Source organism: Hermetia illucens, chromosome 2, assembly GCF_905115235.1.
Source record: "Hermetia illucens chromosome 2, iHerIll2.2.curated.20191125, whole genome shotgun sequence".
Taxonomy (NCBI): Eukaryota; Metazoa; Arthropoda; class Insecta; order Diptera; family Stratiomyidae; genus Hermetia; species Hermetia illucens.
In genome coordinates, this window is record NC_051850.1 from 2,568,426 (window position 1) to 2,594,413 (window position 25,988).

Sequence of the window (25,988 nt, forward strand, 5' to 3'; positions counted from 1 at the left end):
GCTGAAAAAAAAGATCACAATCTTGGCAGATGCCGGATTTTACCTAATATTAGCACTTAGTGCCAAGCATTTAGGCTCGGACGATTCTACCTACTTAAAAACTAAAGGGGCGCTGGTGGTGGTGGCCGGTGGTAGGTCAGTGGGAGAATCCGTCGAGTACTCTCCGCACATATGCAGAACGGTGTACTTCTGCATGGCTTGAACCAGACTGTGCGAAAGTCCCAGGATATCAAGGGAAGCCGTGAGGGATTTAGGTACCATATCTGTAGCTGACAATATTATGGGAACTACAACCACCCGCTCGAGACGCCAAATTTCTTTGATTTCCCGAACCAATGGTTCATAGTTCACCTTCTCCTCCACGTATTTCCGTTCAATGTTGCTATTATGGGGGATAGCAACATCAATAATATACGCGGAGCGACCTGTCTTGTCAACTAACAGTACGTCAGACTTGTTGTGTGCAGTATGGCGATCAGTTAGAACTTGCCGGTTCCAATACATGCTGTAAGCAGAACTATCAAGTACTGCTTGCGGCTCATATCGGTAAACCGGACATGTTCCCGTGATCAGCCCATGCTTGTATGCAAGGTTTTGATGGATTACCTTACATACAGCATTATGCCTGGTGATGTATTGCACCGGTGACATAACAGTACAGCCCGAAATGAGATGGTCCAACGTCTCTAACGCCGAACCACACATTCATCACTGGTCGTTCTCCACCCGTTCTTTCATGGTGAGCTTTTTATAAGCTCGGGTGGTGACCACGCCGTCCTGAATGGCACAAATGAACCCCTCCGTCTCAGCAAAGAGCTCCCCAGCACACAGTCATCTGTTCGACAAGTGCAAATCGACAAATGGCTGCCAAAGACAATTCACGTGTTTACCGTGCATTGCCTTCGACTTCCATTCATCGATCCGCTCTTGGTCCGACTTCACCCCACTCAGAGGATTGAAAGATCGATCCTTTAAGTTAAGTGGAGTCAGCCCACAGTTTGCCTTACAGATAGCCGCATGCAAGAGACTTGCCTGCTCTTTGCTGTAAAAATAAGCGCGCAGCGAGTCGATTTGGCGATGATGTTCTGCCGCCACGTCAACCACGCCCCTACCTCCGATGTCACGAGGCAGGATCATCCGCTCCACGGTAGACTTTGGATGATGCATTCGGAATTTGGACATAGTTGTCCATATCCGCCGCTGGACGTTTTCCAGATCGGCCTTCTTCCACGGCAATATTCCGAATGCATAAGCCAGTGAAGGGATAGCGAATACATTCAACGCGCTCATTTTATTCTTCCCCGAGAGATGCACTTTCACCACCAGCTTTACACGTCGCAGGAATTCGGACAGCAGAGCATCCTTCAGATCACCAACTCGAGCATGAATTCTTTGCAGAATTCCTAGGTACTTGCAGAGGTCTGTCTCGGTCATAGCTTCGATGTGGAGGTCATCAATGTTATGTCCGGCATGCGGCTCGTGATGACCTTGGATGGCTTGGATTCGACACTTGTCTAATCCAAACTCCATCCGAATATCACGGCTGAACATGTCTATTATTCGCAACTGACTTCTAAGATGGTTGTCAGTACCAGCATATAGCTTGATGTCATCTAAGTATATCAAGTGTGTTAGTTCGCACTTAGCACGTAGGCCATACTTTATTGCAAAGCCATGCCCGCTAGCATCATTCAGTAGCCATGAAAAGGGGTTTAGTGCCATACAAAACCAAAGGGGACTCAACGAATCCCCCTGGAAGATGCCCCTCCGTATACGGATGGGCTCTGAGGTATTAGCACCCTCAGATGTACGCACCGATAAGGTGGTATGTCACCCTTCCATGACTGTCGCCAAAAACTTTATTAGTTTCGGATCAATGCGATACAGATTTAGGATATCGATTAGCCAGGTATGCGGGACGCTGTCGAAAGCCTTGGCATAATCGATATAGCAACTGAAGAGGTTTCTTTGGCCTCTAGTTGCTTGTCCTACAACTACCGAGTCGATAATGAGTTGCTCTTTGCAACCCCTTGACCCAACTCGGCAGTCCTTCTGCTCCTTGGACAGAATGTTGTTAGTCTCGAGGTTCGCATTGATCCTTCCACTAATAATGGACGTGATGAATTTGTAGAGGGTTGGTAAGCAAGTGATCGGTCTTGCTGGAGTTCCTTATTAAGGCAGGCGAGATTGCATGTTTGTGGGCGAATTGCGATTAGCCGGACAAGTTGCGACAACCGCATACACGTGCAATCTTGCGTCAAACAACAACTTGGTTGAACGTCTGTGGCTAGTGTAATGCACTTGCACACGATTATGATGTTGATATGCCAAGTCAAGGTAAATTTTTGTTAAAGGTTTGGAGTTTGCGGCAAATAGCAAACGTCTGGAGGCACTATAAGGAATCGAAGGACTCTGATTATTGAACATTCAGTGAAGGAAGCTAATATCCGAAATAAGCTGTTGTGCTGCGAATAGAATTTTTTGGTTTTTGTTTCTATGCAATATACCGTTTCACCCTACATTATTTATTCATGACTATTCCCTTGAAACTACGACGCTATCGTTTCATAGTCATCGTATTTATCTGATTTAATACTACTTCTACAAGTCAAAGGAAAAAAATAGCATGAACTACTGCAGTTATCGATGGTTTTGGGGATTTAAAATGTCGAATTAATTATTCATTTTACTCATGCACATTTTTCACAAAGGGAACGATAATCCCACTACATATTATGATGTGGAAAATTGAATAATGTATGATGTATGAATCGTTTTTCTATACAAGTTGATTCAAGTTCAATGTTTTCCATAATAGTTCTGCCGAGGATACAAATGTTTGCTCCAGGGGGAGAAGTAGACATTAAATATGCTGTTGCGCTGTCAGACTACGTGAATTCGAATATTACTATCTCTTGATCGATGGGTATTCCCAATGGATTAGGCTACATGCGAGCCGAGCTTCATCAGGAATTTTGCTGTGCACTTTCTAATCAGGACGATTATGGAGAGAACGCCTTTCTCTAAGTCCCAGCATGCCTACCTCAAAGGAAAATCCACAGAAACCGCCCTCCACGAGGTAATTGGCACGGTTGAGCGGTCACTGCAGTACAAGCAGTATACCCTTGCTGCCTTCTTAGATATAGAAGGAGCTTTCAACAACGTCAGTACCAACGCCATCAAGGAAGCCTTGACCGGTATTGGATTGGAGGGGTATCTCACGCATTGGATTATATCCATGCTGAGTACCAGGATAATACAGTCCGATTTGGGAGGCAACCACTTGACCAGAGCTGTGAACAGAGGCACGCCCCAGGGTGGTGCCATCTCACCGGTGCTCTGGTTAATAGTAATGGACAAAATTTTACGTACATTGGCCAGCAGCGGAGTGAAGGTGGTGGCGTATGCCGACGACTTGGTGATATTAGTATCAGGGATGTTTCTGTCCATTATGAGCGACATCATGGAAGGAGCGTTGCGAAAGGTGGGCCGCAAGATGCGGACTCAGCATAAACTCAACCAAAACGCAACTGATGCTATTCACCACCAAGACAAGGATACCTGAATTCCATCTACCACGGCTGAACGAACAAAGATTGGTTCTTTCCTCTAATGTAAAGTATCTGGGTGTAATCCTGGATTCTAAGCTAAATTGGAGGTTGAAGATAGAACTGAGGGTTAAGAAGGCCTGTATAGTCTTCTATGTCTGTAAGAGAACCTTTGCGAAGAAATGGGGTCTCCGGCCGACGATGGTTCTCTGGATGTACACCGCTGTAGTGCATCCGATCCTGACGTACGGATCTATTGTATGGTGGCAGGCTTTGGAAAAGAAATACAATAGAACGAAGCTTAATAGGATTCAAAGAACCGCATGTGCAGGTGCTCCGCAATCCTACCCGGCAGATGCTCTCAATGTACTCCTGCATCTCCTCCCCCTAGACCTCCACATAAAATATGTTGCAGTGTGCAGTGCCGTCAGACTACGTGAGTCCGGATGCTGGGCAGCAAAGTCCTACGGCCACAGCAACATTCTGGATGAAATACCTCGAGAAATCTGGGCATCCCTCACGGACTATGTCACACGCAAGCTGAACTTCACGAGAAACTTTGCGTGGACCTTCCAACCAGGGCAAAGTGGAAGACCGGCGGCGTGTTGCAAGACTATGACATGGTATTCTTTACGGACGGATCAAAGATGGCCTATGGAGTCGGCGCGGGGGTTTTCTTGAATACACACGGTGTATCCAAGTCATGTGGTCTCCCAGGTTTCGCCAGTGTATTCCAGGCGGAAGTACTGGCGAATTGGAGCGCGTAACATAGCCATTTTGACCGACAGCCAAGCGGCCATCAAGGCCTTGTACTCAACGACGACATCTTCCCGGCTGGTGGGACAGTGCAGAGACGCGCTTAACCGTCTGGACGGCACGCTTAAGGTCACTCTCCTCTGGGTTCCCGGGCATAGGAACATAGAGGGGAATGAGTGGACTGACGTATTGGCTGACAAGGTTCTGCTCTTGGCAGTCCCTTGGCGAATACAGTCAGTGTTCCGCTGGCGGCTGTCGGGGGCCGAGTCTACTCGCACTATCTAGCAGCCGCGGGCCTGAGATGGCGAAGGCTTACAAGCTGTGCCAAATCAAGGAGAATTTGGCCCGCTCGGAGAAGGAAGGGAAACCCTCATGCACTTTCTCTGCGATTGCCCAGCTCTGGCTCGAGTCAGGCTGCGGACACTGGGTAAACCATTCTTTGGGGACCTCAGTGAGATTTCTAGCTGCAGGGTCGGAGAGCTGCTTTCCTTCGTGAATGCTACGGGCTGGCTCTGAAGGTCCGAGCCAGCTGGACTCTGCTTCCCTGTTCCTATAACAACAGTCACGGTCTTAGGAGTTTGTGGCATCAAAACGGCGCACCAAAGCGCTAATTGGGCTCCTCGGAGCGGCCACTGATACCTACCTACCCCTTCTAATCAGGGCAAAGTGGAGTACCAGCGATGTGTTGCAAGATCACTGTACAGTATTGTTCACCGCCGAATCAAAAATGGTCTTTGGGGTCGGTGTGAAGGTTTTCTCAGATACACATATGGTATGGTTTCTCGGGACTCGCCAATGCATTCCAGTCGGAAGTACTGCCTATACTGGAGCCTGTCGGTGACTGGAACTTGATCCAAGCTCCAAGTGTAATATATTCCTTTTGAATGACATTATGGCTTTGTACTCATCGCGGATAGAGGGCGGTGCAGAGAACCGTCAGCCATGGAGGCGGTATACTCAAAGTTACTCTTCTCTGGGTTCTCGGGAATGAGTAGGGTGATGAACTGGCCAGGTTGGATCTGCTCTTGGCAGTCCTTTGCGTTCCCTGTCCCTGCGTTTCGCTGGTCACATGTCAGAAATGGAATTTACTGGCACTACTTAGCAGTCGCTGATTTCAGATGGCGAAAGCTCACTACAGGCACCAAGTTGAAGAGGATTTGGCTTACCTATAACCAAACCTATAACAAGGATCACAAGTGTGCAATTGTGTATAAGATTACGGCGGTCTGCACTCGGCACTAGCCTATAGGGGACCATGCGGCTACCCTAAAATTCATATCGCTGAAACTGCACAGAGAAGGGAGATTCTCCGACAGTTCCTTTGCGATACCCCAGTTCTAGCAGGAGCCACGCTGCAGACACTAAGTAAACCATTCTTAGAATACTTCAAAGAGATAATTGCAGCGTGGATGAGCGGATATCCTTCGTGAATGCTACGGGCTGGTTCTGAAGATCAGAGTCTTCTTGCTCTTACCACAGCAGTCATGGTCTTAGGAGCTTGTGGCATCAAAACGGTGCACTAATTGGGCTCCTCGGAACGGTCACTGATTTCTTTCTACCCACCGTTGCCAAGGCAAAGTTTGCATCATATGGGAAGTATCTAATGCCTAATTACCAAATGAGGTTACATCTGCTGTTCATCCTGTTCAATTCGGATCTAAAGATCCTTCGAAAAACCAGTGGTTTAGTATGTTAGAAGCTGGTGTTGAAGCGTTGTATTTGCTCGTTTCTTAAGCATTTCTCCGCCAGAACTCCGATTCAGATTGCATTCAATTTTCTGTGAAGAACGCATCTGCAGAAATAAAGAGAAAAGTCTTGCATTAGCAATTATCCAATTTACATTATAAATAGCAAAATAGAATGGTACCAACAGCATATGCAGTGCTCTTAACTATTCTAAACCTGGCTTTTGCTATCAATGAAATATCATTTAATGTTTCGAATGGATAAATCCATTTATTGCTTATTTATTGATAAATTACTTGGTCTATTACGTTATTTCATCCATGTCCACTGCTATCTTATCTATGATTTATTGTTCATGCCCGTTTACTACATGTCTCTTGTTGATGAGCTGGGTGGCCCCCAGTTATTATCTCTCAAGTTGGATAATTTTATTTTTACCCAGTACAGCAGGCATACATTAAATATAGCCTGGGGGATGAATTGAATTCAAATTAAATTTGGCAAGCGTGCAAACAAGAAATTTATATGTTAACTATGAAATTATAAGAGCTATTCGTTCGAATTAATCTGAGTCCATAGCGCCTCATGAGAAAAAAATCGATAGATGGATTTTTATCGAATTAGTTTTATTCAAATGCAGAGATTCTCAAATAGAGTCGGAAAAATGATGCTCGACTAGAAGTTGAACAGGAATTCCATTGGTTGTGTTTATGCGAATAATACGGCTCCTTTTTGTGTTCCTCCCATTGATGTAGATAAATCTATTCTCCAACACGTTACTCCCATCATGTATACATATTTCTCTGCCAATAACATCACATCTTTCTCTATTCATGCATGATAAACACTAAAATCGATATTTTTCCTTTTTGCCGTCCTATTTAAAATTTTCTGTTTCGCACTTTATCTATTTTTAGATCATCACAAAGTAAAATATGTCATCCGAAAAAGAAGTTGAAGTCGTCGACTCTCATGACCATGGCGATGAAGACGAACATGATTCCAACTACCAACCACCGCCACAAAAAACCATTGAAGAAATCATGGCTGCTGACCAAGAAGATGAAAGTCTTCGTCGGTATAAGGAAGCCTTGCTGGGCGATGCACAAGCAGGAGCCGTGATAGTTGGTAAGTTGTAACTTTGAACTGAACATTTTTCCAATAGAACGAAATTAAATTGACTTTGAAGATTTTCTTTTGTTTCAAAAGAATTGGGGGAAAATTATTGAAGCTTATGCTTTTTTTCCCAATCCATTTCTTAATCAGTGAGTTCGTTTCAATCGAAGGATATTGATGTAAACAATTTGCCAAAGTAGCCAGAATCTTTGCTCTTCTATATTATTTTTTATGGATCTAGAAGAATCGTATTTAAGAAAAGATACTTGGAAATGATATGGATTGAATAATATTCAATATTTTTGTGTTTTCAATGGGCTAAGTTAAATTACCCGTTGTTAATTAATGGGAAACATGGGTGGATTGAAAAGGCTAAATGGTTTGATGAAAAGTAAATAATCAATTGGTTGCAAGATTTAAGAAGGAGCCAGCATTCATGTTAAACCCAATGATATCGAATTATGCTGATAGCTTAAAATCAGCCCATAGAATACTAGATGATATTCCACAAATCTGGAGCACAGGAGAGTTTGTGGATGCGTTACCGTGAACAATGGAACAGGACGAGGCTGGTTCAATAAGTCCTTAGAATGACGAACAGATGGCGCGCGAATCGCCCTAAATCATCTGTTTTTAGTCAGCGCCACTCCCGACTAGATATGTATTTATTTATTTATTTATTTAATGAGGACAATACACAGAAAGCAAATTTCTTATTACATATTGTCCTCAGAGGGAGGAGCAAGTAAATGGCATATTTTGCGCTTAAAGCTAGAGAGGGACATAGAGTCAAATGAACCAAGCTGTAGGGCATTGTAGGACCGGCAAAACCTCGGGATCGGAGAGTGAAAGTAAATCTCGAGCTCGGCGAAGGGCAGGGTGCGGAGTCGTGACGGATAATCAACCCGTGGAAGGTTCTTTTTGTAAAAGAGGGTCCGGGTTAATTTGCGTTGTACAGCTTCAAGAGCGCGGCCGTCACGGATGCGGTAGGGGGACCAGACTACACAGCAGTATTCAAGGATGTTTTTGACAAGGGAATTGAAGAGTGTTAAGGAGGGCTGGATTGAGGTAAAGTCGGACGAGGAACGTAGGATAAAGCCAGACATATTGGAAGCTCTATTGAAGATGTCAACGAAGTGGGAATTGAAACGAAGTTTATCGTCGAATATTACACCCAGGTCTTTAAAGGAGGTCAGTAGTGAAAGGGGTTGACCACTGAGAGAATAGAAAAAGGATGATGGGGAGGGTTTCAGGGAATAGCGCATCCAGTGGCATTTGTTGACATTCAGTGTTAGCTTGTTGACCGAACACCAACGGGCTAAATTATCAAGGTTGGATTGTAAGAGAGCACAGTCCAATGGAGACGAAACAGAGGCAAACAATTTAAGGTCGTCTGCGTAAAGCAAATACGGACAGGTGAGGATGGAGGTGAGGTCATTGATAAAAAACAGGAAGAGTAGCGGGCCAAGTATAGAGCCTTGGGGAACACCAGAGGAAGGAGAGAAGGAACGAGATGAGTGACCATGAAAAGAAACTTTGCAGGAACGGTATGAGAGATAGGAGGAAAGCCAGGAGATGACTGAGGGAGGGAACTCTAGCGAAGAAAGTTTTAATCGGAGAATGTTATGGTCAACGGTGTCAAAGGCTTTGGAGAAATCAGTATAAACAGCATGTACCTCCTGTCGTGAATTCAAGCGTTTAGCAACAAAGTTGGTAAAGACCAGACGATTTGAAGCCGTTGATCTATATTTCACGAAACCATGCTGCTCTTTGACAATGAGGTGACCGAAGTGCGCGGTCAACCAGTCGTTGACGTATCTTTCTAGGATTTTGGAGCAAGAGGAGAGAAGGGAAATGGGGCGGTAGTTCACAGCAAGGGAAGGGTCTCCGCTCTAGAGGATAGGAATGATAAGGGCCTCTTTCCAGAGACGGGGGTTTAGACTTTTGTTGTAGATTATACACAGGGGGAGGGAAATGTGTTTTCTACAGTTAAGGAGGAAGAGGTTAGGAAGCCCATCGGGGCCAGGTCCGACATTGGGGTCAAGGTTACCAATGAGGAACTCAACCAAGGAAGGCGTAAGGAGAGGAATGGCTAGTGATTCGGAGGAGTCTGTGGTTATGAAAGGTGTAGAGGGTGAAGGGCTCGAGGGAGAAAACACTGAAGAGAAGTAGGTGCAGAGAAGGTCGCAGGATTGTTGTGGGGAGTTGGCAGAGTCAGCGAAGCTGATAGAAGAAGGGACAGAATGAGTTGGATTACGAGAGTTGCGAGCGTGAGACCAAAAGAGTTTTAAGTTACCGCGGGCAAGGGCGGCTTCGACGCTCAATAGGTACCTTTTACGCGCCTTTCTGACCATTGACTTCACAGTAGATCGTATAGCTTGAAAGTGAGCAAGGTCGGCGTCATTTTTAGAAGCCCGAAACTTCTTCCTCAGTGTATGTTTCAAGCGGATGTTAATATGAAGTTCCGTTGTGAACCAAGTTGGGAAAGAACGTAGGCAGGGAGGGGAAGAAGGGACATAACAGGAGAGGAGATCAGAGAGGATATTGTAGAAGGTGTTAAGGGCTTGATCACACGATGAATTACTTAATATATGAACCCAGTTGAAAGACGCTAAAGCTGAGTTCAGACCGTCAAAATTGGCTTTGCGGAAGTTGACCTTAGTGGGTTTACGCTTGGTTTTGGGTTTTGAACGAGGGAGCTCCGCTTCAAATTCAACCGCGGGATGGTGAGCGTCGGTTTTTACATACGGGGATGTGCCAGGAAATAAAGAGAAGTGGCGCTCGGGGAGGTTGGAAAGGAAGAGATCGAGAGTGCGGCCCAAGGAGTTTTTGGTGGTGTTGAAATTCAGGGCAGAGCAAGTATACATAAAGGAAGAAAGTGGGAGGGAAGAATGGGAGAGGTTGTTGGAAGGAATTGGAAGACTAGGATGATTAGGCCAGTTGAGCATGGGTAGGTTGAAATCTCCACAAAGGAAGAAAGGGAGGGAAGGGAATCTGACGGTAAGGAGTTCAGACAAACTGTCAAACAATTCTTCATACAGGTGGGAAGGGCTAGCACAGGGGACATAAACACAAGAAACAATGAACGGGAGGAAGTTGGGCGGGGAGACACGAAGAGCAACACAATCAAAAGGAAAGCCAGAGGAGGAGAAGACGAGTTCAGTGGGGAGTGAATCTTTTATAGCAATTAGGACTCCACCGCCAGTGGACTTACGAGAAGTAACCCGGTCCCTGTCACAACGGAAAGTGGAGAACCCTTCGGGGAGCTCGGAGTATAATATGGCATCGTCTAGCCAGGTTTCGGAGATACAGATGGCATGGTGTTGTTGAGCCAGCGCGGATAAATTGAAGGCCCCCAGCTTGGTTCTTAAACCCCTGACGTTCTGATAAAACATACGGACAGTGAACATGGATCCAGTTATATAGCTCGGCGAGGCAGGCGGGTTGCTCTGAAATTTACCCGCGAATTGGGGCGCTTATACGGCTTTATGAATACACCTTCAGGCCAGAAAGAAGGGTTGCAGAGGACATCAACTTCGTGTGGGTAAGTAACCTTGAAAGATGCAATGACCCGGTCGGTGTTGTCGTCTTTTGTGAGTTTAATGCAGGACAGAGGAGAAAGTAAACCAACTTTGCTCCTTATATACTCCAGAACATCGTCCGTAGACGTTGTGAACGCTAGCCTGGAGATGAAGAGCTGTTTAGGTAGGGACGCCACCTTTAACTTGGGGCCACTGGTATGGATGGTCGAAGTGCCAGGATATATGGCGGTAGCGGGAAGCGGAGCTTCGTTGGCGACTGGAACGATGTCAGAAAGTGGGGCGGCTGTGTTCCGATTCAAAACTTGCTGAGGAGGCTGCGGATATTGTCCCCTCGTAGGCGCGATGGAGCGAGACAGGATCGGAGGCTCGGTGGACCATAACTCGTCGCATGGGGGCCGCTGGATTAGGGGTGTAGAGCCAGTGGAAGCAACCCTGATGTAGGAGGGCATTGCAGGCGAATTCAATACAGAATGAGAGGCCTGGTGCATAGACTCCTGAGATGATGTTGAGGCTACATTGTTATGCACAGTAGAAAGCGCCTTTTCGGAAGCCACAGTCTCGTCTAACGGATTCCTGAGCCGTCGGGAACATGCAGATGACGACGTAGATCGCTGCATTTTTGGCACTGCACCAGTGTTGCGGTTCACGTTTTCGGCGGAATTCAGTGATTGGGCTGAATCGGGGGGCTTGGTATGGTCGTCCTTGGCAGAAGGAGATGTAGACACAGCTGGAGGTACAGTAGATACAGTAGAAGAAGCCGCCGGTAGAGGGAATCCATTTGACTTCGGTACCAAAGCGGAAGTCTCAACGGCACGCTGAATGGCGGCCAAGGTCGAGGACTGTTTATTGAGCAACTGTATTGCATCAGACAGCGTGGAGCCATGGCAAGTGTTGCAGCGATAAGATATGTTTCTAGCGAACTTTGCTCGAATCTCTAAGAATACTAGTTTAAAGTTCACATCTTCTGAGTTTACGTGTTTATATAATTAATTGAAAAAAAAATTGCTTGTTAAAAAAAAAATGGAAAGAAACGAGTTCAGAGCGGTAATAAAACATTTTTATTTAAAGGGCTTAATTCCATATGAGATAAAAAATGAATTAGACTCGGTTCATGGCACATCTGCCCCCGCGTTAGCAACGGTTTATAATTGGGTAAATGAATTTAAGCTTGGTCGTAAATCAACAAGTGACGAACCACGCAAAGACCGTAAAGTCAGCTGGTAAAGTTATGGCTACAGTTTTTTGGGATGGATGGAAAAGGGTAAAACAATTACTGGTGAGTATTATGCATCATTATTAGGGCAGCTGAAAGAAGAAATTAAAAAAAAAGACTACCACATTTGGCGAAAAAAAAAATTCTTTTTCATCACGACAACGCCCGAGTTCATATGTGTTTCGTTTCAATGGCTAAAATTGAAGAATTAAAATTTAAATTGGTCGAACATCCACCGTATTCACCAGATTTAACCCCCAGTGACTTTTTCTTATTTCCAAACTTGAAAAAATGGCTCGGTGGACAGAGATTTACGGACAACGAAGACGTCATTGCCTCTGTAAGTGCTTATTTTGAGGAACTTCCGAAAACACACTTTTCTGAAGGATTAAAAAAACTTGAAAAACGATTGACCAAGTGTATAGAGTTCCAAAGAGATTATGTTGAAAAATTAAAAAAAATTTAGTCAAAAAAATTGTTTTTACACTTTATTCTAAAGACTTATTGAACTACTCTCGTAGCTGGGGTTGGACGTGTTGAAATTATTAAAACGGTGTTCAGTTTCCGTAATTTTCTAAAATATGTGCTATTATATGTTAAAATTCTCGTGATCTAAATCCCATTATTTTTGTAAATTTTCAAACAAGGGAAAAATTGGAGCTCTTTGTTGAGGATGCTGGGAGTCCTGTCCACATCCACTTGATAACGCACTGGATAACATGGTGAGCAACTTACATCCTCTCTTGTAGTCCACGGACTCCTCTTTTCTGGGTTAAACACCCAAGTTTTCCAAAAAAAGTTGACTGACGGTAAGGCAAAGTTGGAGTTGTTATTAAAGGAAAAATCCATCCAAGCAAGCAATGGTTTCGCAACTGTTATTTGGATTCAGTTGTATCGAGACAAATGATAAAGAAATGGTTTGCTGACTTTAAACGTGCCATACGAACACCGATGATGCTCGAAATTCTTTTTGTCCAAATATAATAATTCCAATAATTCCAGTTCCAAAAATATACATAGTATAGCTGACATTTGAGCATTTTTCATGAGCTTGTGTGTCCTGATAGCTGAGTGGTTAGAGCGCAAGGCTGTCGTACGGAAGGTCGCGGTTCGGTCGGATACCAGTCGACTCGGGGTAATCGGTCAAATCGGGGTAATAATCTCGGGCGAGCACAATGCTAACCACATTGCCTCCTACAGTGTACTGTAGTGTACCGTTACGGTCTTGAATGAAGTGCTCTAACACACTTCAAGGCCCTGATCAAATATGGATTGTTGCGCTAACGATTATTATTATTATTATTTTTGTCTGTATGAAAATTGCTGCTGACTGCAGACCTAATAGGAGAGGTTCAGGGATAGAAATTTGGTTCTAATAAAGATTTGATCGGACTGAAGCGTATTTTGTCGGTCAAGGTAAATCGTTCTCCAAAAAATATATAGAAATGTTAAAAAATTTATTGTTGGCTGCTTTGGGTGAATAGTTCGCAAGCCACATTACGAGGGCCGGCTGATAAGCTCGCGGCCTAAGGTATTTAATGAAAGAAAAGGATGATGTTGTGTTCTTTATTTTCCAATGTATTTTCCCTCAAGTGAAATAGATTTTTCACATCGTGAATATAATGCCTTTATGCCACTGAAAAAATATTCCCTAGAATTCTCCGGCCTGTTCTATAGCCGCCTTCATTTCGTTTCTTTAAATTTGAAAAAAGAAAAAAGTAGCTGGGAGCCAGGTCCGGACTGTAGACTGGGTGGTCAAGTACTGCGAATTCCGTTATTTTAAGGGCAGCCTTCGCAACCTGAGCGGTTTGAACGGGCGCCTTGCCTTGCAGAAATAACACTCTCCGCACCAATTTGCCATGTCTCTTCTTTACGACTGCCCCCACGTACCAGACCCAATAAATTAGCGTAGTACTGGTCGTTCATTGTAGTCCCTTTAGGTAAGTAATCAATTAGTAAAATCTCGCTGTCCCAGAAAATGGTAGCCATAATCTTCAATGCAGACTTTTCCACTTTGGACTTCTTTGGTCGCCTTTCTCCCCTTTTATCCACTGCACCGATTCTTGTTTGGACTCCGGACCATATTGACGAATCCAATTTTCGTCAACGATCACAATACGGTTGCAAATTCCGTCTAAATTACTTTGACACAACTTCAAAAAATCTTTACAACTCTCCAATCTTCGGTGAATACAGTCGGTGTTTCGCTGGCGGCTGTTAGGGGCAGAGTCTACCTGCACTACTCAGCAGCCGCGGGCCTTAGATGGCGAAAGCTTACGAGCTGTGCTAAGTGAAGGAGAATTTGGCCCGCTTATAATATAGCCCGATCACAAGAGCTCCTGTGCCAGATGCGTGCAAATGCATTCAAGATTACGGCGGTCTGCACGGGGCACTGGCCCATAGGGGACCATGCCGCCAGGTTCGGCATACCCTACAATTCGCATTACCGAAGCTGCGGAGAAGGAAGGGAAACCCTGATGCACTTTCTCTGCGATTGTCCAGCTCTAACTAGAGTGAGGCTACGGACACTGGGTAAACCATTCTTTGGGGACTTCAGAGAGATTTCTAGCTGCGTGAATGCTACGGGCTGGCTCTGAAGATCCGAGCCGGCTGGACTCTGCCTCCCTGCTCTCATAACAACAGTCACGGTCTTAGGTGTTTTGTGGCATCAAAACAGCGCACCGCAGAGCTAATTGGGCTACTCGGAGCGATCACTGATACCTACCTAGCTACCTCCAATTGCCCTTGCTTGTCGAGCGGTGTGAGCAATTGCGGTATCCAACGTGCAATATTTTTTCTCATGTGTAAATTTTCATGCAAAAATCTCCAATTCTTTCTTTGTTAATCTGCAGTGCTTCCATTATCTGCCACAATTTAATTCATCGATCGGCCAGTACTAATTTTTCGACTTTTTTTAACATTTTATTCGCTTACTACTATCACTGGGCTCCCCATACATGTGAAAAGGGGGTATAAACATTTTTTTCATTGAATATGATGATGATGATGTTGAAAAGTAACATTCAAATCTTTACTTTTTGCGACCAAAAAACAAATTCGTATATTTACGATATTTCCAATTATCTTTTTGCGATTATACTAAATTTGATCTAATTTTTATTTCATTTTCAGAACCAAATGACCAACGTAAAGTACTTGTGAAAAAATTAGCATTATGCGTTGAAGGACGTGACGATATGGAACTTGACCTTACAAGTGATTTGTCTCAACTGAAGAAACAGGTATGTCGATATTCAATGCTATTACATTTGATTGGGGTGGTCAGTGTTGCTACCTGGTATGTGTATGTAAACTGGGAGGAGGTGATGATTGCATAGTGTTTAAACAATACAAAAAGACTGTATGGATTTGTGTCGCTAATCCAATTTCCGTGATATATGCCATGGTCACTATCATCGTTAATTAAACGAGGGGAATCGTGTTTTTTTGTTTGTTTTTATTTGAGGGTGACTAGAAAAAAGATGTAATGTTTTTTCTTCTGATACATTCCAAGCGACAAATTATTCTTGGCTTTCTACAATATAATATAATGGAATAATTCGATTTTGATACCTCGAAAGTTTTTGCTTGATATTAATGTGACATTATGTCTTTTCATTTTTCCCGAACGAATGTTGCTTGAGCATTTACGTCATCATTTGATGGCCTAGCTCTCTATTTACGGGTCCTATAGAAAACATTAGTATCACTGTTTATATTTCATAGATACCAGTCGGCCCAGCTGTGAATGGTCTCTTGAGCAAAATCAGGGTAATAACTACGGGTGAGCGAAATACATTGCAATATGCCCGCTTTGTTTCCTAGTGTACCATTACAGCCTAGATTCAATTGAATTTCGCCAATGATTATTTTATTATTATATTGTATGTGTTTTTGACAGATTGAAGTCTAAAAGCTATGAATGAATTTTGCTTCAAGGTGGGAACTATAGAAATCCTGCACCATTATTCTGCATCACATTAAAAATTCGCTCTAGCGTTGATGAAACTAAATTGCGCGCCTCTTCCGTCTCAATTTGTATTTACTTTGCGAAGATTTCCTGTTTGAGTTCGGACAGTGCGGCAAATGGTCAGTAGTTCGCATAAACTCGCCTTTTTAGTATCCCTCAGAGGTTCTCAATTGGGTTCAGGTCTGGGCTCCTTACACGCCACTCCAATAACGGCACATCCTTCGACGAAGACTATTCTTTCGACTGCTGTGAGACATGAATCGATGCATTATCCTGGTGAAAAGTCAACGTCTTTTCATCGTGTTCTTCTTTCTTCACCACTAAGGAATTTCCCTCGACTCTTCTTCAAAGGAAGCTTTTTCTTTTAAAACAATTGATTTTGAAAAAATGAAGAAAATACGCCAGTCGTACGATGAAACACAGAAAAACAATAAAATTCACTCACCACATGTGTTTACCGCAACTGCGTCTATAGGAAGTAGGCACTCAATTTACCACTTTTCTTGAACAAACCTCTCGATAAATTGATTAACCAAGGTAAATTGCGCAATCGATATGGTAAACAATGAAATACAGTGAAAGTGGCATTAACATCTGCTTCGGATTTTTGGAATTATAGCGTTTTGAAATAAAATTTTATAGTTTGTCTGTAGGAATTGCGCGCATTGTTCTTTGTCAGTTGGTATTCTTGGCACTTGCCTCCCTTATACGTATCCTTAACATATGAAATCAAATGCTTCTGTTAGCGCACAATATCAAATCGACAGCGGGCTACTAAATTACCAAAAAACAGAAGAGTTTAGGAACCGTATGCTACGAAGCAAGGTCTAGAACGTCGCGTTTGGAGGATTGTTGTACACTCATCAACCCTGATTACCTAATAAAGATCTGATAAATTTTAAATAACATTTGAAATGGATGGTTGTACAGTTCAGACAGAGCCAGAAAAAATCTAGATTCTGGGATTCGCACTCATTACCTACAATTTCTTCAGTAATTATCCATGATTGTTATGTCATACTTCATAATGTGGTCGGTACAAGGAGATCCAGTCGCTCTCTGTGTATCAGACTTTCGAACTGTTTTGTAATGTGTTTAAGGATTATTTGATCTACAAGGTGGGTCCCATAAGTTTTAAGACTACGCTTAAAAAAACGGTTCAGGGGCGTTTTTATGACGAATTTTCCCCCTCTCACATGCCAAGTTTCAGCTCAATCCGATCATTTTAGTAATAGTAAGTGCGGGTTTCCTTGGAGTAGCCGATATTTTGAAAGCCGATCGTCTATGTTCGTGTGGGTAGAGGAGAAAACGGAAAACCGTCGTTTAACGCATATTGCGTGAAGATTTGAAGAAGAGAAAACTGTGCGCCTGTTAGTGCCGCATACGTTAACTGCCGAACAAAAGGAACAACGCCTCGCTCACGCCGAAGATCTGCTCGAAATGATCGCAAATGATCCAATTTTTTTTTATTCGATAATAACGGGTGACGAGAGTTGGTGCTATGCCTATGATCGGAAAACAAAACATCAGAACGCAGAATAGTGCCGATCGAACACGCCGTCTTCAAAAAAGAATTTCGACTTCAAAAGTCGAAAATGAAAGCAATGCTCATTTTTTTCGATAGCAAAGGGATCATTCACCACGAATTTGTTCCGAAGGATCAAACTTTCAATGCCGAGTTTTACAAACAAGTTTTGGACCGTTTGTGTGAACGTATCGCAGAATTATGGAAAGACCGTCACTTTTTCCTCCTCCACAATAATGCGGCCGCGTACGACCACTATTGTTCACCAGTTTCTGGCTGAAAAAAAGTGCAACTCAGTTGAGCCATTCCGCCTATTGTCCAGATTTGAATTCCTCAGATTGCTTTGCCTTTCCAAAGTTGAAACTGAAGATGAAGGGAACCCATTATGCAATGATTGAGGGCATCCAAAAATCTGTCACGGCCAAGTTGAAAGCATTTCCAGTTTCCGAGTTTAAAAAATCGATGGATAAGCTACAAGGTCGCGCCCATGAGTGTATTCGTGTTAATGGAGATATTATTTGGAATAAAAATTACCCTCTCGATTTTTTTCCATTTTTAAAAATTGTTTTCGCAGCATAGTCTTATGGGACGCACTTTATATTATCTAACGCGTCGTTAATTGTCGCACTCAAGTCGGGTATGCATTTCGCAATATTAACGATCATCCCGTTCTTGCACTCCCTGAAAAAGATCTCAGACTTTCAAGACAATTGATGGTTTTGAGAGCCTGTCGGTTCCACTTGGATCAAATTTATAACAGAGAAAAATAGCGAATTCTATCTACACATACCGATCCCACTGTTTAGGCTTAAGAAGAAGAAAAAATGCTCGAATCCAGTAATAGGGGCACATCCTGGCATAATAATACATAACGCGTATTTGCAGTTATGTGTTAGGCAACTGTAGACTTAGTAAACTTAACATGGAAATTCGATCATTCGATCTTTTGAGCAAGGAAGAGTTCGGGTGGAAATCCACCGATGAGCAGGAGTTGAAGCGAATCCATGATAAATACATGGAATACATATAGTAGATGAGCTCTTCCAACTAAATAACCATCAAAACCTCGAACCTCTTCACGATCGTAATAAGTAAAATCCAGCAAGATTCAAGATTGTGATAGGTTAGAAAAAAACAGTCATAGTCAAGGAGCCCGGATCAAATGTTGATTTTTAAAGTGGACTGTTCATACGCTTCCTGCTTGGACGGGACATAGCTCTTCACCGTATCGTCTGCCAGTGAGTCCATGCATATACAGTCAGTCTAGCAAGTCCTATAAAAAACGATAACTAAACAAAATTGAGGCATATAACTCTCAAAGACAAGAGATAGCTGTACCCTTTTTAAGTTAGTCGGTAGGATAATTTTCTTTTTAAGGTTTGTGTAAACACAAAACTGAGGTATTAATTTCGCTCCGCCTTGAATTCAATGCAATCAGGTCTTTGCCCCATTCTACTTGCTGAGAAGAGTTAAGTTCTGCTGTGTAAACTTAACCCCATGATCTTCTTAAGGCACGGATTGATTTTGTGACAGCAATCAGAGCCCCGCTGAGACAAGCAAAACAATAGTCTATACTGAGTGCATGGCTCACCGTTTATACTGGATGCAACACCTGCTTAAGTCTCCACCAAAATACGGAGTGCGGTACTCAAGTTGAAACGCAACTCCACATTTGAGGCTCGAAGGTCTCTTGTCCGCTTGGACTTCAACCACAAACCCCATGAAACTCCCACTAGGAGGCCAACCGCTACAACTGAGCTGAAAGTAATGAACTAGGAATTCTCCTGAGATATATAAATTCAGAAGGTTATCCCGGTTCCCATGGTACCAGTATACCAACGGTAAGGTTTCATGGCCGGAGCAACTTCAGATTAGACTCTAGGTCTGATTGCCTATATATGTAAGCCTTGGAGCATTCGCCTACTGTTCAGGGTTTCATGGTGCCACCTTCTGGAGGTTCTCATCGGCCACTTGGTTTTGGCTTTGTCGAGAGGGTTGCAGCCCCGTCTTCCTCGCTGCCACCTTAGAGCGCTGCTGAGAACAGAAAAGGCATTTAATGAAAGTGCCAGACTCGCAAGCATATTTTGTAAAAAGACTGCCAAACTGAGGAATATATCTCTCAAGGACAGCCGACAGCCCTTGTTGATTCTTTCCTTTTCAAAGCTAGTTGTTAGAAGGTGTAGGAGTGAACCCATGTCTTATCACAGGTGACTGTACCGACTGAGAAAACTTCATTCATCAGCATAATAGGTCATAAGCTTTGGAAAATTCCTCAAGGGGCGTTTCCTTGATCAGGAGAAAGAAGTCGTGAAACCTATTGTGCTGAGATCTTGACGAATTCGAGCTCTTCTCTGATGATGATGTGCCGGACTTCCTCCAAAAGTTCCCTAATTGCAGGGATGTTTTCGTCTGTGATGTAAGTTCGCGAATTTTGGAAAGAGTAGGCCCCGAATTGCGGCCTTAAACGTGTTAAAATTTCTAAAGGACTCCCTTCTTGCGTCGAAGGTTTTTATATAATCCGTTGCGCAACAGAAGTAGGAACCACTTGTTCATTCATTGCTCTAAAATAGACTGAATAGGAATAATATTGTCAGTAAGTGCGAAAGTGGAGTAGGGGGACCTAGGCGAAATTTGGGGAAAAAATCAGAGCCTTCCTTCTGACTTTCCAATAACGCTTGATAACCAAGTTCCCGTTTCTTTATGACGTTAAACAATATCATTTTAAAACATTTCAACCATTTTCATTTCAGGTATTCACTATTAAAGAAGGGGTTAAGTATAAAGTTCGTATAGATTTCATTGTACAACGCGAAATTGTCCATGGATTGAAGTACATTCAGAAAACATATCGAATGGGAGTTCCAGGTATGTAACAAACATTTCCCTATTCCGTTTCTTTTGTTACCAAGTTGAATTTGTGATTTTGACCATTTTTCCTTGAATATAAAATAACGCCATCATAGGATAACATCTTTTTCCTTCTGATTAATTTAAAATTTTCTTGATTTTGTCTTTTTCCTGTTTGCTATTTTTCCATGCATCACGGAATAAAGTAGTGATGGGTAAGAGTGAGTGTGTTTTGTGAATGTTGTCTTCATTGTGTCATTCGCTATCTTATCGAATGCTGAGTAGCGTTATGTGTAGTGTACATGCTTATTTGTTGGTGTGTAACAGAATAAGATTGATAGCGACATTAGCATTGCACTTGACGGATTAGTCATTATGAATGTTTATACATATTACGAAATAAATACATTTGTTGTATTTCAAGTGAACATTTTTCTTTATCTAGACTGGTTGGCGTATTTTTGAAGTCATAGGCATGCACACATGTCACTATGCCATTCGTTTGCATGCTGGAAAGTGAATGTATTTTGAGTCAGACTTTCGGATGCGAATTGAGTACTTGACACAAATCAATATTTTTTCAGATGTGTGTAGTGTTTGCTTACGAATTATCTATATATTTTGCTGCTACCCAAACCACCTCTGTATATTACTTTTATTCTTCCGCTGATATTACGTTTTTTAAGTGCACAGAGCTGCTGTGAATGTCTGAATGAATGAACAGAAACATACATGCACTTATGAATGAAGATCCACAGTTTTGTAAGCATTGCTTGATTATCGAAGTCAATTCCAAATTAATGGTCGTTTTTGAAAACTAATTTTTCGTCGAATCATACTAAATTTATTTGACCCTTTGCAAAATGCATACTAGCAATGCTGATATATTTCAGATACGTTTTCTCAACTGTTGGTAGTTTTTGAACGCCTGAATTTAAAGTGGACTGAGTACGATTAGCTACCGCTGGCAGCCCATTTAAACCTCAAGCCTTCCTGGAAGACAAGGTCTAATTTGGCCTATCAAGCAATTAAGAGCCATCCCATGTACTCGAGAAGTACAAGTCTGCAAGGGGCTCATCTGAACTGGCTCTTGCCACAAGGCCTAAATGCATGATTATCTGGAATCATGACAATCGTAATGACCCCCGAGAACGGTTGGCTTCCTTAGTGATTATATCCTAATCGTGGGCAGATCGTCTTGCAAGCTCAATCTGTTGAGTTGCGTTAATCAGAGGTTGTATTTTTTACCTAAGGCGAAGGCGTTAGATAGGTTCGAATCCACAATACAAATCAGCGCTAGTCATGGCAGCGCTCTGGTTGATGTCCGCAAATTAATCGGTGTTCGAAAACGGCCTTGATTTATGTTTGCAGGCCAGGGACTCAGGTTCAACTCCCAGGAGTTTTATGCCGATCAGTGGAAGGAGAATTGTTAGGCTTGTTCCACCTAGAATCGAGAGGCTGGCAATCACAATTTAGTGTGTCTTGAGTGCGTGAACCAGATAGATGAAGACGTCTACACGAAATCCTGCCGGACTTTGTCTGCTCGTCTTTTCCTAGACAGGCTTACTTGTTTCCAGCTACTCATATAAACATTTAAATTTACACGATAACTGGGCGACCGGGGTTCTGGACAACGGAACCAATCTGGCGTCATTGGCGTTCGATTGGCCATGATATAACGCGATATTTCCTTGATCTCGAAGAAAATAAAATTAAGGAAGCAGAAATCCCTTTCAAACGATGATCTTCGGTTGTGTGCCGTTGCAAGTAATTGGTACATGCGCTCCATCTGCTCCTCAACACTTCCTAATTTAGACGTGACATAAATGACATATGTACATCCCATTCTCCTCCCATTCATGTCACGTCTAAATTAGGGAGTGTTGAGGAGCAGGTGGAGCGCATGTACCGATTACTTGCAACGGCAAATAACCGAAAATCATTGTTTTAAAGGGATGTCTGCTTCCTTGATTTTATTTTCTTTGGGATAAAGGAAATATCGCGTTATATGATGGCCAATCGACCAAAAGTGACGCCAGATTGGATTTATTTATCAATGAGTATCAATTAGCCCAAATCTGATTATTGAAACCTGCCATTCTTTCGGGAACCCCAGTCCCACAGCCTTTGTTTACCCTTACTATCTCCATGAAATCCGATGTTCATAGTTGCTAGATCTGAAACAGGATTTCCACCGCAGGGTGGTGGTATTCAAGCGGTTCATTGGAATTTTTGCTTCTGCGAAAATGAAGAAAAAACCCCTTCACTGCAAGAAATGTTTCAGGAAGAAGATGGAGAGAAAGTAAAGCAAATAAAAGATCGAAAAAGGCAACAAGAACAGCTTTTTCGGGAACGCCAAGTTCGGCGAAAAAAGGAGGAAATATAACGCGACGGCCTCGTGCCAAGTCGTCAGGTGTGCCGGCGGCAGTTCAGTGCGTTGGTGGAGGCGTTCTTACTGCCAACAATGCAGTTGATAGTTCTTGTTTTCGCTGTGCCGCTATATCACTCCGCCCTCAGCTAAAACCGCGCGGTTTCGTCGGAGGAACTCAGGGCGTGATCCCGTCAATTGTGTTACCGGGCGAATCTGATGCTTCGCGGACGATTTTTTGGAGCGTCCTTCGTTTGGTGAAGGCTTTCAACTTCGACAAGGACATCCATTTGGGCCCGCCCAAGACGTCGAGCTTGAAGGAGTGTTCCCGTCGCTCTAGGATTTTAAAGGAGCCCTCAAATGGTGGGTGAAGCGGTTACCAAGATGCGTCCACCCTAATAAGGACCTGTGAGCATATCCCGAGGTCTCTCGGGGTTTCGATATCTGGCGTCGTGTGTCAGGAAGATTCAGTCAGCATGCTGGAGTCGCTTAACTCTGCTCTGATATCCAGCATACAGCACAGGGTCGGCGTGAGCCGCCGATTATCCAAATACATCATCTCCGCGGGGCTAGCCATGCAGAAGTCGAGGAAGATGAAATGACTGCGACCACGACGGATAGTCGCGAGCCATTAAGGCAGACTTTAGCACTCACGCTTCTACATCACAGTACTCCAGTATTGTAAGCACCAACCAGGAACGAAAGGCGGCCCACAACGAGTTGGAGAAGACACGGGAATGACTTGTCGAAAACCTAGCGGTTCCATCAGAAAACAAGACCCCCGCGAAAATGAAGAAAAATCCAATTCACTGTAAGCAATGTTCCAGGAAAAGGATGTAGAGAAAGTAAAGCACAACAAAAGATCGAAAAAGGCAACAAGAAAAGACTTTTCGGGAGCGCCACTTTCGCACTGGTCAATGGTCGGAGGAAAGCTCGTGCCAGGCCGCCAGATCTGTCGACGGCAGTTCAGTGTGACGGGGGAGGCATTCTTACTGCCGGCAATCGAGTCGGTAGTTTTCGTCTCCGTTGTGATCCCACAATTCCAAAGCGAAGTATCCCGGTTGATGCTTTCCGGTAATCTCTGCGTAGATCGCTTCTTGGGCTGGTATTGAGTCATTTCATAATAACCAAAGATATATGCATTAATGAAACGAATGAACTGAAATTTGTAATTATCTGGAGGCTATGAAAGTATTTTAGTTGTGAAGTAGTTTGTACATTCCATTTGAGATGGGTAGTTAAAATGATATCAGATAAAGTTTTTTTAGATAACCTTGAGGTTTCTTCCCAGTTGTTTTGACTCTAGCATGTTTATCATTGTAATTCTTGTCTATTGCTTGCCATTTTAAATAACTGTTGCTTTGCATTTTAGGATGTTGGTCATACCAACATTGCTAGGTTTAAATTTAAGGCTAAGAAAGAAAAAAAGTATCAGAAAATGTGGCTAACGATATGCTGTTTCTTCACTTTTTAGTCGACAAAATGACACACATGGTCGGGTCGTATCCACCCAAAAAAGAAATCCAAAGCTACACTACACCCGTCGAGGAGGCGCCAGCAGGAATGATGGCCCGTGGTACTTATTCTGTGTCATCTTTGTTCACCGACGACGATAAACATGAACATCTGAAATGGGATTGGACATTTGAAATTAAGAAAGACTGGCAATAAACGAATGTCCTTAGTCTTATTCTTTTCATTTAACGACTTTATTTTCTTTTTTGTTTTTGTTTTTTTTTTGTTTTTTCGTTTTGTTTCCTCCGTCAAGAGGGACGTTGTATTTCACAAACACACAAGTGCTTAAGATAATGTCCTTAGAAAGTATAATTTCAAAACAGGGGGATTGGTTTCCACTAGGATTGCTAATTTGATAGTCACATCTTTAGTTCAAGTGCATCTGGCCAGTTGTTGGGTATGTTTTATGGTCAATTCTTTTCAAAATGTACGCCGCTGCAGATATGTGTTCCGATAGTTCTAAAGCTCATAGGTTGATGACTCAAATTCATTCACTAACAACCAACTCTGCCTCATTGCGAAGATTTGTATTCGAAGCAAAGAAAGGTTGTAAATTTTGTATAAAATGTAGAATTTCCTTAGCTTTCTCTTGTTTCGTTCAAGTACAGTTGAAACAATGTCATTCAATTATTGAAAAGTCCTGCAAATCCGCATTCTGGCTTAGAATAAGATGTGAAATTATAGAATTTCAAGTATAGCAACGAAAAAACATGAGGATTAAAAGCGTTCTTTAAGAAGATCAAAGAAATTTCAAGTCATTCGCAAGTAAGCAATTAAGAAAGTATTCTATTCTTTTTCGTGTATAAGACTATTTGTATCGTCGTGTTAACCATATTTACACAAATTTATTATGTCCAAAGGCATATTTTGTTTTATTTTTGATATTGTTCGTTACTTTTTGCCTTATTTCCATCACATAATCTTTCGATATGCCATCTTTCTAAGTGTGCTAAAACAAAACAAAGAGTAATCGTTCATATTCGAAATTTGGCTTTCATTCTCGTAAACGGGGACAGGTAAATAAGTACACCACACAAAACCCAGCTATAAACGCTAGAAAACGAGTCAAATATTTAAGAGACATTAATGTAAATCATTGAATACAGTTAATTTAAATTTCAAAGCATAAATACACAAATATATTTTTGAAAAGAGTAACAACCGCAGTAACAGCAACAATGAGATTCAGAAAAGTACAGTGTACACGTAAAGAAAACGGGAACGTCTAGCGATGGTTCAATATTGTAGTATTGATAATTTTAGATTAAAATTTAGTAAAAATAATAAGAATGCAAAAAATGATCTTGTCTGTATGGTCTGCCTTGTATATTTCATATACCAAAATTTATAATATGAATAATATAGATTTCATTATAATCAGCGTTTCATTTTGTTTGTGGCTACATTCACGCAAACACACGGTCATTTGAACATTTTACAATTAGCGACGTTTTTTTTTAGCTTGAAATACGTAATAGGTAAGTACGAATAAGAGAAAAACAGGGCAAGGGGTTTTCTTTGTCTAGATTCTCTCCTTCATTTCTTCAGAATGAATATTGCTGCTCATCATCAATGGAGCAGCAATTGGTATCCCATCTAGCCCCGCCTTAATAAGGAACTCAAGACATCCCGGTTTTACGCCGAAGTCCACCATTTCGATATCCCTAAAAGCTATATGGCGTCTCAACCATACGGATACCGCAACCTATTGAGCCGGATTTTATCCACAATCAGACGGTCATAGTATCGCTCATAGGTTTCGTCGTTGTGTAGAAACGGAATCGTCCATGCTCATGTAGGGTGCCAAAAATTCTTCGGTGAATTCTTCTCTTGAAAGCGACCAAGGGTTAACTCTTCTCCGGGACACAGTTCTATTACCTCACGTTCTTTGCGACTGTTTTT

General features: G+C 42.6%; 1 protein-coding gene across 3 annotated transcripts in view; it reads left to right on the forward strand.

Annotated features, from left to right (window-relative positions):
• The window catches only part of LOC119648858 (rho GDP-dissociation inhibitor 1), a 35,736-nt gene extending 10,282 nt beyond the window's left edge, over positions 1–25,454 (forward strand). The window contains exons 2-6 of one of the 3 annotated variants that reach the window (XM_038050740.1): positions 6,908–7,118; positions 14,994–15,103; positions 20,107–20,221; positions 20,410–20,418; positions 24,046–25,454. In XM_038050740.1, the coding sequence (XP_037906668.1) occupies positions 6,926–7,118; positions 14,994–15,103; positions 20,107–20,221; positions 20,410–20,418; positions 24,046–24,242 (624 nt within the window). In that variant the 5' untranslated portion in view covers positions 6,908–6,925 and the 3' untranslated portion in view covers positions 24,243–25,454. The remainder of the gene's footprint in view (positions 1–6,907; positions 7,119–14,993; positions 15,104–20,106; positions 20,222–20,409; positions 20,419–24,045) is intronic. The other 2 variants (XM_038050741.1, XM_038050742.1) reach the window with 2 other exon arrangements.
• The last annotated feature ends 534 nt before the right edge of the window (positions 25,455–25,988 follow it).